Source organism: Macaca mulatta, chromosome 2, assembly GCF_049350105.2.
Source record: "Macaca mulatta isolate MMU2019108-1 chromosome 2, T2T-MMU8v2.0, whole genome shotgun sequence".
Lineage (NCBI taxonomy): Eukaryota > Metazoa > Chordata > Mammalia > Primates > Cercopithecidae > Macaca > Macaca mulatta.
Genome location: NC_133407.1, coordinates 58,751,422 through 58,764,808, shown reverse-complemented (window position 1 = coordinate 58,764,808; position 13,387 = coordinate 58,751,422). Strand labels below are relative to the sequence as shown.

Here is a 13,387-nt window from a genome sequence, read left to right as displayed (position 1 = left end):
AAACAAGCACACAGACCAAAAATAATTAGTCTGAAATTATCCTTCTTGCCCTGTGCTTCAGTGATCCAAACCTTCATATTTGCTCTGCTACCTAAATAATGTTAATCTCTGTGATTCCAGCCACTCCACAATCTAGCCATTGTCTACCTTTCCAGTTTTATCTCCCATTATTCTCCCTCTTGAGCTTTCCAGTCCAGCATAAGTGGCCTGATAAGCATCCCTGGAGTGGGTCTTATGTTTCTATATCTCTTTTTGCCTCTCCTGGGGTGTCACCTTGTTCCTCTCTACTTCTCCAAGCTCTGCTCTGCCTTCACCACCTTAGCCCCATGGCATTTTCTCTAGGAATGCCAATTCCATGTAGCTCGGCTATTTGATTGTCAGAAATTCTTTTTCCTTTCACTTTTCTAATGATCTTCTAATGCATGTTGCAAAACACCAAAGTCCGCTCTAGGTCTTTGCATATTTTCTACAAATCTGTAAACTATAAATTTGACATAGTCATTGCCACCTTTTTCTACCAGTCTTTTTGCTTCAGTTGACATATCTATTTTTTTTACTGCAAATTTCAACACGTCCTGAATTATTGCCTTAGGAGAACGTTCTCAAGACAGCTCAGGCAGCACAAGTGTTATGCAGAGAAGGTTTCTAGTGGGAAACAACAGGGCCTGGGTTTCACATTTAACTTGAAACCACAACTTGCAGGCAATGAATTTTTTCATACTTATTTATTTTTTTTGGAGATGGAATCTTGCTCCGTCACCCAGGCTGGAGTGCAGTGGCACGATCTCGGCTCACTGCAACCTCTGCCTCCCAGGTTCACGCCATTCTCCTGCCTCAGCTTCCCGAGTAGCTAGGACTACAGGCACCCGCCACCAAGCCCGGCTAATTTTCTTTGCATTTTAGTAGAGACGGGGTTTCACCATATTGCCCGGGCTGGTGTCGAACTCCTGAGCTCAGGCAATCTGCCCGCCTCAACCTCCCAAACTGCTAGGATTACAGGCGTGAGCACCCAACCTCATACTTATTTTTTATATTTAAAATGATTTTGCTTTTCTTGTTTCTTAGTGCATGTAAACAAGTATCTTTGCCTGCTCTATAACTGTGTGTATCTCATCTTCCTCACAGTACTTATTGATTCCATTTACAAAGTGACTGAGGGCCGGCAGTCTGAAATATTCCACAGACAAGCTGAGGGGAACTTCGACCCCAGCTGCTGCTTCACCATCTACCATGGCAACCACATGGAGTCCCTGGACCTCATCACCTCCAACCCCGAGGAGGCCCGCACCTGGATCACAGGCCTCAAGTACCTGATGGCTGGCATCAGTGATGAAGACTCCCTTGCCAAAAGGCAGAGGACCCATGACCAATATCCTTTCTAGCATTTTATTTTGAGCTCTCTCTTGCTCTCTGTGTATGCGTGTGTGCATGTGTGAAGCAAGGATTAAACTATGTTTTAATTTTTCCCATAATTTTCCTTTCTCTTTCTTTACCCTTCACACCCTTCTCTCCCCTCCTGACTCTCACTCCAAATAAATGAACACTCGAAAGGTATGGAAACTTAAGCTTGTATGAACTCAGGAGCAAAATTCTTTGAAGAGACCAACTCTAGCTCCACAATCAGAGGTCTCCAAATACAGCCTCAAGTTTCCTAAGAGAGGGAAAGTGCCCATTAAGTATCATTGCCTCTTTTAAATCATAGGAGTATTCATTAACTGTAACTGGGAAAACACTGATTTGGATTAGAGAAAATCCTACTTTGTTATAAAGTCAGTTTAGTTTAACAAATACTTTGTGAGTTGCAACTAGGTACTGGGCACCGAGCTCCTTCCTGCTTTTCCTCTTTCTAACTTACAGTTTGGAAACTGAACTGATTGATACCAAAGGGGAAGTTATTTTTTACTTACTAATATTTACCCTCTCTTAATTGCTTGAGAAACTGGAATCTAAATCTCATTCTTGATTAAACCCATGCTTGTGGTCCTGCAGTGCTGACAAGATGAATGATTAATGGGGTTGGTCTGCAGGCATCCTTCTTGCTGGGATTGACTGGGCATATAGGAAGGCCTTTCTGGCCTCAGTTTCCTTATCTGTAAAGTGAGGGTATTAGGCTAGTTGACTGCTTTGGTTCCCTTCTTCACATTTTGAATGACCTTAAAATACAGGTGTCTCTGACCACGCAGGGAGTAGCGCTACTCCTTTGCCGTCATTGGAATGTGTGCCCTAATTTTTTTCCCAGGGGTTGGTGATATATTTGTGCTGCTCTAGCTATAATCCCTCACCCAGAGTATTGTTGGAGAAGAATGGAAATAATTCAGCTCATGAAAGGATCTTGACAGTGTGAAAAGTCTGAGTTGATGAGCCGTGATGTTTGCATCAATATTCACAGCATGCAGATAAAGGCAGCTGGGATTCAGAAATGAACAAAACACAAACAGGATTTAACTTTCTGTGCTTAAATCTGTTGGTTTGATTTCTAACTCTTTAACATTTGGTAAAAAACAACCAACCAAAAATACTGAATGTTTTCTGGTACAAGTATCAGAAACCGTACTAACAATGCCTTAAACAATAAAGAATATTCATTTTCTCATAAACAAGAGATCTGAGATGGGGCAGTTCCAGGGTCAGCTAATTCACTGGTTCAGTGATGTCATCAGAGACCTGGGTCCTGCCATTCTCACCATGTTGGCTTGGTCTTGCAGCTGACTGCCCTTTGGTCAGAGAGAGCTGCTGCAGCTTTAGGCAGTAGCTCTAAACACAGCCCTGCACAGAGGTAGCAGAGTTTCTTCTTATAGATCTTGTTTTTTGTTTTTTTTTTTCAGATGGAGTCTTGCTCTGTCATCCAGGCTGGAGTGCAATGGCACGATCTCGGCTCATTGCAACCTCTGCCTCCTGGGTTCAAGCGATTCTCCTTCCTCAGCCTCTTGAGTAGCTGGGATTACAGGTGCCTGCCAACATGCCCGGCTAATTTTTTTTGTATTTTTAGTAAAGACAGGGTTTCACCCTGTTAGCCAGGATGGTCTTGATCTCCTGACCTCATGATCTGCCTGCCTCCGCCTCCCAAAGTGCTGGGATTACAGGCGTGAGCCACTGTGCTCGGCCACAAATCTTTTTTTTTTTTTTTAAAGAGAAAAGAAAAACTTCCCAGAAATCCCCCAAAAGACAACTTGTCAGCATTGGCCAAAATTACTATTGCTGCCTCATTCCTAAACCAATCTCTTGCAGGAGAAATTAACTGACATGATTAAACTTTGATCTCTCCCTTTTTTTTTCACTCTTAAAAACTGAAGACTTAGGCTGGGTGCAGTGGCTCTTGGCAGTAATCACAGCACTTTAGGAGGCTGAGGTGGAAGGACCACTTGAGGCCAGGAGTTTGAGACCAGTCTGGGCAACATAGTGAGACCCCATTTTTACAAAAAATTAAAAAGATTAGCCAGGTGTGGTGACACGTGCCTGTAGTGCCGTCTACTCAGGAGGCTGAGGTGGGAAGATTGCCTAAGCCCAGGAGTTGGAGGCAGCGATAAACTATGCTTATACCATTGCACTATAGCTTGGAAAGCAGAGCAAGACCCTGTCTCTTAAAAACAAAAAACTGACAAAAAACCCCAAAGATTCTAAAGAGCTTTTGTTTACATAGGATCTGTTTATTGATACTTGTCATATTAGAGATGAAATGCGAGGCATAAAATGTGTTTATTTATAATAATAAACTCTGTTGCATGTTAACATTTTTATAACGAGTATTTTTCAAAGCAAAACACGTTAGAAAAATAGTATTGCTTCACTGTTTTACAAATCTCTTTAATGTCTGACAATAGAACACATGGTTCTCTTATCTACTTCTGCATTCAGTCTGTTGCGATATGTTGTTTTGATTGAACCACATGAATAAAATCTGGCCTCAAGACATGCAGCTGGAAAAGAGGGGAACCTTATATTTATGGGGACCTCCAGGACTATACTTTGAGGACAGTTGTATTAAACCAGGATTTACCTCCCCGCATCCAGTTCCCACTCATCATTAAAGCACATGGCTTTTGGGTACCTGAACAAAATCAAGGTTGTATAGCAAGGAAGAAGGAAGAGTGGTGGCCATGGGGAAGCAACCAAATCCAGAAGCTTCTAGCCTCATCCAGTTAACTAGGACAAGTTCACAGCATTCCAGAGCCACAAGTCACTTATAGAAGTCTCTCTCATAATCCTTGAAAGAGACGAGTTAGAGATGGGCATAAATTGTCTTTTTGCTTTGTTGGTCAAAAGTTTTTTGAACCTGATTGTCCATGTTTACTGGCACTTGAAAGTTTTCATATTCTATGGGATCCATATTCTGAAAATATGCTGTGCAGAAAGCAGGTGTACTGTGGCGCTACACAGAGAAACAATTTTATAAGAAATGTAGGAGCAGTTGATTTTTGTGTCAGTGAAGGAATAAAAGGGAAATAATAACTTAATGAATAGTAAAGAGGAAGCTGAAGTAAAATATGAGAAAGGTTATGTTGAGTCAGGGAATAATTTTCATACAGATTTCTCAAAATTTAATAGGGTTTTAAATAATACCTTTTTTTTTTTTTTTTTTTTTTGAGGCAGAGTCTTGCTCTGTCACCCAGGCTGGAGTGCAGTGGCGCAATCTCGGCTCACTGCAAGCTCTGCCTCCCAGGTTCACGCCATTCTCCTGCCCCAGCCTCCCAAGTAGCTGGGGCTACAGGTGCCCGCCACCATGCCCGGCTAAGTTTTTGTATTTTTAGTAGAGACGGGGTTTCACCGTGTTAGCCCGGATGGTCTCAATCTCCTGACCTCATGATCTGCCTGCCTCGCCTCCCAAAGTGCTGAGATTACAGGCATGAGCCACCGCACCCGGCCTAGAAAATATCTTAATAATGGGATTACATCCTTAATTTGACAAATATTTAACTACATTAATGAAGAGAACAGATTCGGGATGTTCATTATTAGATTTCACTTTAGGACTGAAAATTTCAACTGTGAATGAAAAATGAGAATAATGAATCTTAAATGACTGCATGAGAAAATCCATTCAGTCTAGAGCATAACTTATTTCTGCAGTATGGTCATGTTGAGTGATGGCCATGATGCAGTACTCATACTTACTAGAAGAAATCCAGTGTCATTAGGGATCAGACCCTGGTGCTGCACTGCCTGCAGTCCACCCCCAACTCTGCCTGTGCTGTGCAAATTTGCATGAATTACTTATGTTCTTTTGCCTTCAAGTCTTTCATCCACAACATGGTGATGATGATAATGATAGTGTCTACCATACAGAGGTGTGTTAAGATCAATTGAGTATTTATATACAGTCCTTAGAACACTGCCTAGCACTTAATAAGCACTTTACAAGTAATAGGTACTGTTGTCATTGCTAAAAAGAGGTAAGGAGTGGCAAATCTTTAGTTTTCCTATTCAGATAAATGAAAGTCTGAATTCTCAGCAGATCTGTATGCAAAGATGATGGTTCTGGCACTTAGGCTCAGCATTTTTCTCCATCGGACCATTCTCCTTCATGTTTTCCCCACCTTATCTCTTGACCCCATGAGGGAAATTATTACCTCCAGAAGGCTTTAGGCCACCTGTTATGCATGTTATAAATCCAGACCTTATTCTTTCCCCTCAAACTGCTGGGCAAATCTGGCCCACTCCTGATTTTTGTTTGGACTCCTGAGCTAAGAGTGGATTTTAAATGGTTGAAAAAAATCAAAAGAAAAACATTTTGTGACCTGTGAAAATTACTTCAAATTAAAATTTCAGGGTTCCTAAATAAAGGTTTATTGGAACACAACCATGTTCATTCATTTATGTCTGTATGGCTGCTTTCTCATGACAGTGACTGAGTGGAATAGTTGCAGCTGAGAGCAAATGTCCTGCAAAACTTAAAATATTCACTATCAGGCCCTTTACAGAAAAGTTTGCTCTCCCCTGTACTAGATAGAATCATTCAATGCTTTACATACTCCTACAGTCTCTTGATAGAAAATCCTAGATCATTACTTTGCATTCAGTCTCACCCAGATTTTCTCTGAGGAATGACTGTTTCTCTTTTTAAAGTTATTATGGTGTGGCTATAAATTATTAATTCAGGGCTTTATTGGAGACTCATATCTTAATTATGAAGAACATCTTTAAGATATCAGGACATTTTTACCTGGAGTTGTATACTATATGGACCATTACTGGAAAGAATAGCTTTTTCATTTATGGAATCTTAGAGTCGGAAGGGATTTCAAGGTTAAAAGTTGTGCTCCTTAACATTGTAGGTGAAGAAATGGAGGCTCCAAGAGGTGATATGAGTAACCCACTGTCACAGAGTCAAGTAAGCAGTAGAATTAGGACTAGTGTATATTTTTTTATTTGATTCCACCTCTGTTTTTACTTTACCAGTTCCCTAAACCAATAATCAAGGCCAGTTTCTGTGCTGGTGCTAAAGGCTTTGCAGACACAGACTTATTCTAAATATTAGTATCTGCAGAATACAAGCATGCTCAGGGTTTGGCTGTCCCTGCCTCTTCTCTGGAGAAGACTTTGAGAGGCTTTGATAAAGAATTATAGATTAAAAGGTTAAAAATAGTACTGCCATCAGACTCCTTTTGTCACTTCTTTGAACTCCAGCCATATACTCTGTGGGGCGTAGAGTAGTGTCTATAGTCGAAAGCCCCAAGTGGGTGCTGCGTGCCTTGAAAACAGAAGAAAACGAGACTCAGGCACTTATTAGTGATTGGGCCAAATTTTTCACCCTTTTGGTTCTTCAGTTATTTTCCTCCCAGATCTGGACCTCCCTTTAACATCCAGGGGTCATATAAAATGAGGTCCTGACAAGTCTATAAGGAAAAACTGAACTAGAAAGAGCTGGGCTGGTTATTTTAAACGTTTTAAAGGGAAAAAATAGGAAATAAGGTATTTACAAAATATGAAATAAGGCGATCTGAAAATATCCTCTACTTAATTTTAGGAGACATAATACTTTACTTTTCCAGTTGTTTATGCTTACTGAGGTATAATCTCCTATAGTCATAATTTGAATCACATAGAAAATGGAAATATGCTGCGCCCTCTCCTCTGATACACATTCATTCTCCCATTTCTTGGTTTTTAAAACTATACCTTTCGCTTACTTTGATTCTCTAGTTTCTTTCTATCTATCTATCACCTTATTCTTTTCCTCTCCATTACCCTTCAAACATAGAAGTTTAACTGGTTTTCTAAATATGCACGCAGTACTTGCCTTTTGTAATCTACCCCTCAACAACTATGAATCATCCATTTAAAAAATCCTTGCTAAAAGTTAACTGGGAATTTTCAATTCTTGTATTTATTACCATTTTGTCTGCTTTCTCACTATGTAAAGCAACCCAAGGCTCTCCCACTGAGGATCTTTTAAAATTTCAGTTCACATGATATAAACCTTTTGTATCTAAACTCAGCTTCTTATTCTTAGTCACTTCATTTCATACCTGAGCTTTGAGGGCACCTCCTAGTACATTACGCTTGTACTTCACATTACCTGCCTGTGATTTAGAAATTTGGGCCGATTAGGTGAGAACTATCAAAGCTAGTAATAGGAAGATAAATGTGGTATAGAGACTGACCTTATGTGTCAAAGTATGTGCTAGATCAGGCACAAAAGATGTGGGTTGAAACCTGGTTCTCATACTAATTCTTATCAGATTTGTCTCTCTCCTCTCATTTGATATCCTTATCTGAACAATGATGAGATTGAACTAGACGGTCTAATTTGCTAAATGTCGGAGCGGGACAGAGAAAAGAGAATTGAAAAGATAATGTACCATGAGGTACTGTGAAGGTAAAAAGATAGTAGGCAAAAGGGCATAGGAGAAGATAAGCTCTATATTTATGATATTTGGGGTTTCATCATAAAGAGATTCTTAAACAGAAAATGTTCGAGAGATGTAATACTGGGCCATTCCTGCTACATGCCATCTGTATGCCTCATAAACGAATAACTCTAATCTTGTGAATGAGAACTGATAGGGACACAAGATTTATGTTACGAACATGGCAGCGTAACTGAGAAAAACTGGTCAGAAAATGAAAAGCAAAAAGGGATAACGTTTAAAGGTATATAGAAATATTTATGTTTATGGAGTTTGCTATTGGAGGTGTGAATTAAGGTGTTGTTGTCTTGCTAGAGTGGAATTAGAACCAGTAATGTAGCTTTTAGTATCCATAAGGTTTTAGTATCCTTGAGGATTAGGAGGGCAATTCACTCCTACTATTTAGGATAGTAATATAGTTTTTTGCAATAATAGATTTAATATTTAATTTGGATGAGATTGAGTAAGAATGTTTGAATTAAAGATGCTCAAAATAATTTGGTTTAACTCTCATTTCCCAATGGAGGGAACCACCCCCCGCCTTTTTTCTTTTGAGACGGAGTTTCACTCTTGTCACCTAGGCTGGAGTGCAATCTTGGCTCACTGCAACCTCTGCCTCCCGGGTTCAAGGGATTCTCCTGCCTCAGCCTCCCAAGCAGCTGGGATTACAGACGCCCACCACCATGCCTGGCTAATTTTTGTATTTTTAGTAGAGACAGGGTTTCACCATGTTGGCCAGGCTGGTCTCGAACTCCTGACCTCAGGTGATCCACTTGCCTCAGCCTCACAAAGTGCTGAGATTACAGGCATGAGCCACTGTGCCCAGCTGGGAACCCCCTTACCCCTTTATGTGTTCCCCTTCCATTCCTGGTTTGTTGTCATTGTTATTGTTGTCATCACTATTAGTAGCTCATCAGAGCCTATGGATTGCAGGGCCTCCTCAAAAGACCTTCTTCTCAAGTTCCCTGTTACTGATAAATGTCCTTGCGAGTATTCTGTGAGAGAGCAGTTTTTAATTTTGATGAGAACACAGGTGTTTTCTTTGACCTTTGTGCACATGGGTGAAGCAGACCTTTGAGGAGGCTGATAAAAATGGTGATGGCTTGTTGAATATTGAAGAGATACATCAGCTGATGCATAAACTGAATGTTAATCTGCCCCGAAGAAAAGTCAGACAAATGTTTCAGGTAAGTTTTCACAGTTTCACTGGTCTTATATAAAATACACAGAGGTTATTAATGTACTTAGGTATATTAAAGGGCTATTTTGTTTTGTTGGAAGATAATATATGTGCTCTGTACTGTTTTATTTTCCTTTGATGAAGAAACAATTTTGTTTCATCAAGTAAAAAGACTTTATAAATTTAACATGCATCCAAAATTTCACTTCCTAAAATGCTTTTTTGTTATTGTTGCTGTTTTCCTGACAAATAATGGAGGAAACTTGCTCGAGTCCCTTTGAGAGGACAGTAATACCTCAGTTGCCTACTTCGTGGTGCTGTTGTGAGGATCAGAATAAAGACTAAGTAACACGACAAAAAAAATAGCACTTGTCTGAAACCTCAAGAGCTCTGTATTTTGTTTCTGAGGAGTTCAAGATTTAGTATCCATGAGGATTAGGAGGGCAATTCACTCCTAGCATTTAGGGAGCTCTCCAGAATTTCATTCAACTCCTTGTTGGTTAGATGAAATGCTCTTTCCCTGTTGATAAGACATTGAGAAAAATCCTTGGACCTAGACTTATTCTGTGGCATCCAGCTAGGACTGCATTTAGTCCTCACCTGAGTGCAGAAGTGAACTCTGTTAAGTCAGGGCAAAGACAATGTTAGGCTATTAGAAATTACTAGAGTATTAATTTATAAAAGGCTGTTATTTGAAGATAAGTCATGTGCGTAATCCATGTTTTACAATGATTTTCTATTCTAAGTGAGTAGGGAGGTGATACTTTGTACATGTAAAAATAAGCATAGGAGGGCAATATGATGTTTAATGTTTGTACTTGTTCTTAGAGGTGGTAAGAACAGAGACAACATGGGGTATGTGTTGCAACAATAAATGGAAGACAGAGGCTGGCTCTGTTCTGTGACTGTTTAAGGGTGGCCCTGTTCTTGGTTGGAGATGGTTTGCATTGTGGGAAACTGAGTCCCATTGCACTGGAGAACAGCATGAAAAAATGGGAAGAGGAGGAAGGAGTGAGATTTGCTCTATAGGGAACCTGAGAGATGGAGTGAGGGACTTAGGAGGGGAAATGAATTATCTTTAAACATATGGGAAGGTTGGCCATGTTTCTGGTATTCCCTGTCACCTGTCATCTCACTTTTTCCCTGCTGTGAGCCCCACCTCCTGTCTGTTCATTTGCACAGGAGCTGATCACAGCATGGAAGAGGTAGCTGCTAATTCAATGTAAGAGGCCAGTCCTAAAGAGGAGGGCAAAGTCTGTACCTATACAAATCATGATTTCTTGGGTAATTTTTGGAAGTAAAATTTGGAAGCATTTGTTCATAATTGACACAAGGTTAGCAAAATTTAAAAAATATTTTAATGATCACTTTGACTTTCAAAGCTTTGTTTAATACCATATAACAGTTGAGTGTACTTTACCAAATCCATGCGTTTCAAAATGCCCTTCATTCCCTGTCTGTTTTTGTTTAGTTAGAATTTTATTCACTTAGAATGAGGAAGAGCACATAAATGGGTCAGTTGCTCATTTTTTAATCCCCAATAGTTTTGTGGTTTTATGAATAATTCAGCCAACCTGTAAGTAAGGCATATGATGAAAGATTTGTGCTCAAGAATTACTAGGAACAATTTTAACAAGAAATCAATCCAGATGGATCGTTTAGACTTTTCTATGGAGGGAAAGCAGGGAGTTACCAAGGATGCCCATGGCTTTAAGAGCATCAGCTCTACCTTTGGAGAATTAAGAGAGATTCTCTCATAGGTAAAAATTACTTTTGATTGGATTACAGTTCAGAAACCGATGAGAGACTGGTATTTTTCTCATGTGTTAAATATATCTTCTTTTGTTCTTGATTAGTCTTGTTCAAGATTTCTCATTTTTATTGGTTCTTTAGAAATCAAGTTTTGGTTTTCTTTCTCACCTGTATGTTATAGCTGTTTGTTTTCTATTTATTACTTTTTGCTTTTGTTTATAATTTATTTCTGTCGCTTATTTTTTTCACATTTTTTGAGTTGAATTATTAATTTCTTTTTAAAATCTACTTTGCTCTCTAATAATTTAAGACTTCAAGTTTCATTCTAATGTTATTTTATAAGTTTTAAAATGTAGTATATTTTTCACTTGTATATGTTTTATTTCCTATTTAGAATTGTATTGTTTCTACAGGTTTTTTTTTCTTTTTTTTTTTTTTAGCTTTCTTTGTTGATTTATAAATTTACAGTGGTCAGAACAATTGGTTTGTGTGAGGTTGATTCCTTATAATTTATTGAAGGTTTCTGGCCAAATATGTGGTTGCTTTATAATGTTCCACGTGTGCTTGAAGAGAATGTGTGCTCACCACTTGGGATTTGTGTACTAACACTTTTATAGTAAATATTATTTCCCAGTACTGAATTTCCTATTTCTAACTTTCATATTGCTTTATTTTCTCTATGCCCTTTTCAGGAAGCTGACACAGATGAGAATCAGGGAACTTTGACATTTGAAGAGTTCTGTGTTTTTTACAAAATGATGTCTTTGAGACGAGACCTTTATTTGTTGCTTTTGAGCTACAGTGACAAGAAAGATCACCTAACTGTGGAAGAACTGGCTCAATTTTTGAAGGTGGAGCAAAAGGTATCTTTAGACTATTAAAATGAAAGTTTACTTAAAAGTACTCATGAAAGACGCAAGTCTTTCTTTTGGGGTTAAATGTACGTATACTTTGAATTTCACAAAGGGAGTAAATATCACTGGTTCACAAAAATCTATGAGTCATTTAAAACAGTTTCTAGCAGCTTTTAAGAGAAGAAGTGATAACTTGAACACTGGGTTATATAATTCTTAACCTTAAATGTATTGAGTACAGATATGCATATTTTCCCACAAAGAAATGAATGTTGTTAGTATTTTAATACATGGTAATGCTTTCTTTATACTAATACTATGATGTATTAATAATATTAGTTTAAATTTATACTATATATTAGTATAAATTAGTATTAGTATAAATTTAGTCAAATTTATTTATTTTAAATATAAATTTATATTTATACTAATAAAATAGCTAGATATTGCAACTATGGCATAGTTCTTAACTACTATTGTGGTAGGTCATTTATAATTCTGATAGTAAATTGGCATTTGATCATGTAAAAAGGCTAAGGAAATTAGGTTCTGATTAGCAAAGATAATCTCTATGTTTAAAATAAGATATTTTAATCTTAATATTATATAGGCTGAATTACGGTCAGCAAAGCTAACTTCTCAGTCTGCTTTTTAAATATCTCCTCAAAGTCTGTTTCTCACTAAAGTAGAGGAATAAATGAATGTTTTATTCCAATTTTTTAACCTTTTATATCAGACTTCTTGAGAGGAGGCTTTGGTTTTGTGCAGTTGATGAGGTTTACTTTTAAATTTCTTAATGGACTAATTGTCTTTATATTAATAAAGAGCGACTGAACTCCTTTGTTCATTTTAAGTCAGTGTCATTTAGCTCTGTTGAAATCGTAAAAAGTCACCAAATATTTGGACTATAAAGTACAATAATCAGTAGAAATAATTCTTTCTACAGTACTCACACAAATAATCAGCCAGCTTGTGCTTGAACACTTTTCAATTTTTAAATAAGAGCTTTGAGATATTATTCACATACCATAAAATTCACCCTTTTAAAAGTATACGTTTAAGTGTTTTTTAGTGTGTCAACAGAGTTGTGCAACTATTGGCCGGGCATGGTGGCTCATGCCTGTAATCCTAGCACTTTGGGAGGCTGAGGCAGGTGGATCACCTGAGGTCAGGAGTTTGAGACAACCCTGGTCAACAGGGCGAAACCCCGTCTCTACTAAAAATACAAAAATTAGCTGGCTGTGGTGGCGAACCCCTGTAATCTCAGCTACTTGGGAGTCTGAGGCAGGGAGAATTGCTTGAACACAGGAGGTGGAGGTTGTAGTGAGCTGAGATTGTGCCACTGCACTCCAGCCTGGGCGACAGAGCGAGACTCCATCTCGAAAAAAATAAAATAAAATAGAAAAAAGGGCTGGGCACGCTTGCTCACACTTGTAATCCTAGCACTTTGGGAGGCCACCAGGCGGGCGGATCACCTGAGGTTGGGAGTTCGATACCAGCTTGACCAACATGGAGAAAGCCGATCTCTACTAAAAATACAAAATTAATCAGGTGTGGTGGCCCATGCCTGTAATCCCAGCTATTCGGGAGACTGAGACAAGAGAATCGCTTGAACAAACCCAGGAGGCGGAGGCTGCGGTGAGCTGAGATAGTGCCATTGTACTCCAGCCTGGGCGACAAAAGAAAAAACTCCATCTCAAAAAAAAAAAAAAAGAAAGAAAAGAAAAGAAAAAAGAGTTGCGCAACTATAACCA

General features: G+C 38.7%; 1 protein-coding gene across 1 annotated transcript in view; it reads left to right on the top strand.

Annotated features, from left to right (window-relative positions):
* PLCH1 (phospholipase C eta 1) overlaps positions 1 to 13,387 on the top strand; it is a 253,598-nt gene that overhangs the window by 149,873 nt on the left and 90,338 nt on the right. The window contains exons 4-6 of the mRNA XM_077991608.1: positions 1,126 to 1,371; positions 8,907 to 9,034; positions 11,472 to 11,642. Coding sequence (XP_077847734.1) covers positions 1,126 to 1,371; positions 8,907 to 9,034; positions 11,472 to 11,642 — 545 coding nt within the window. The remainder of the gene's footprint in view (positions 1 to 1,125; positions 1,372 to 8,906; positions 9,035 to 11,471; positions 11,643 to 13,387) is intronic.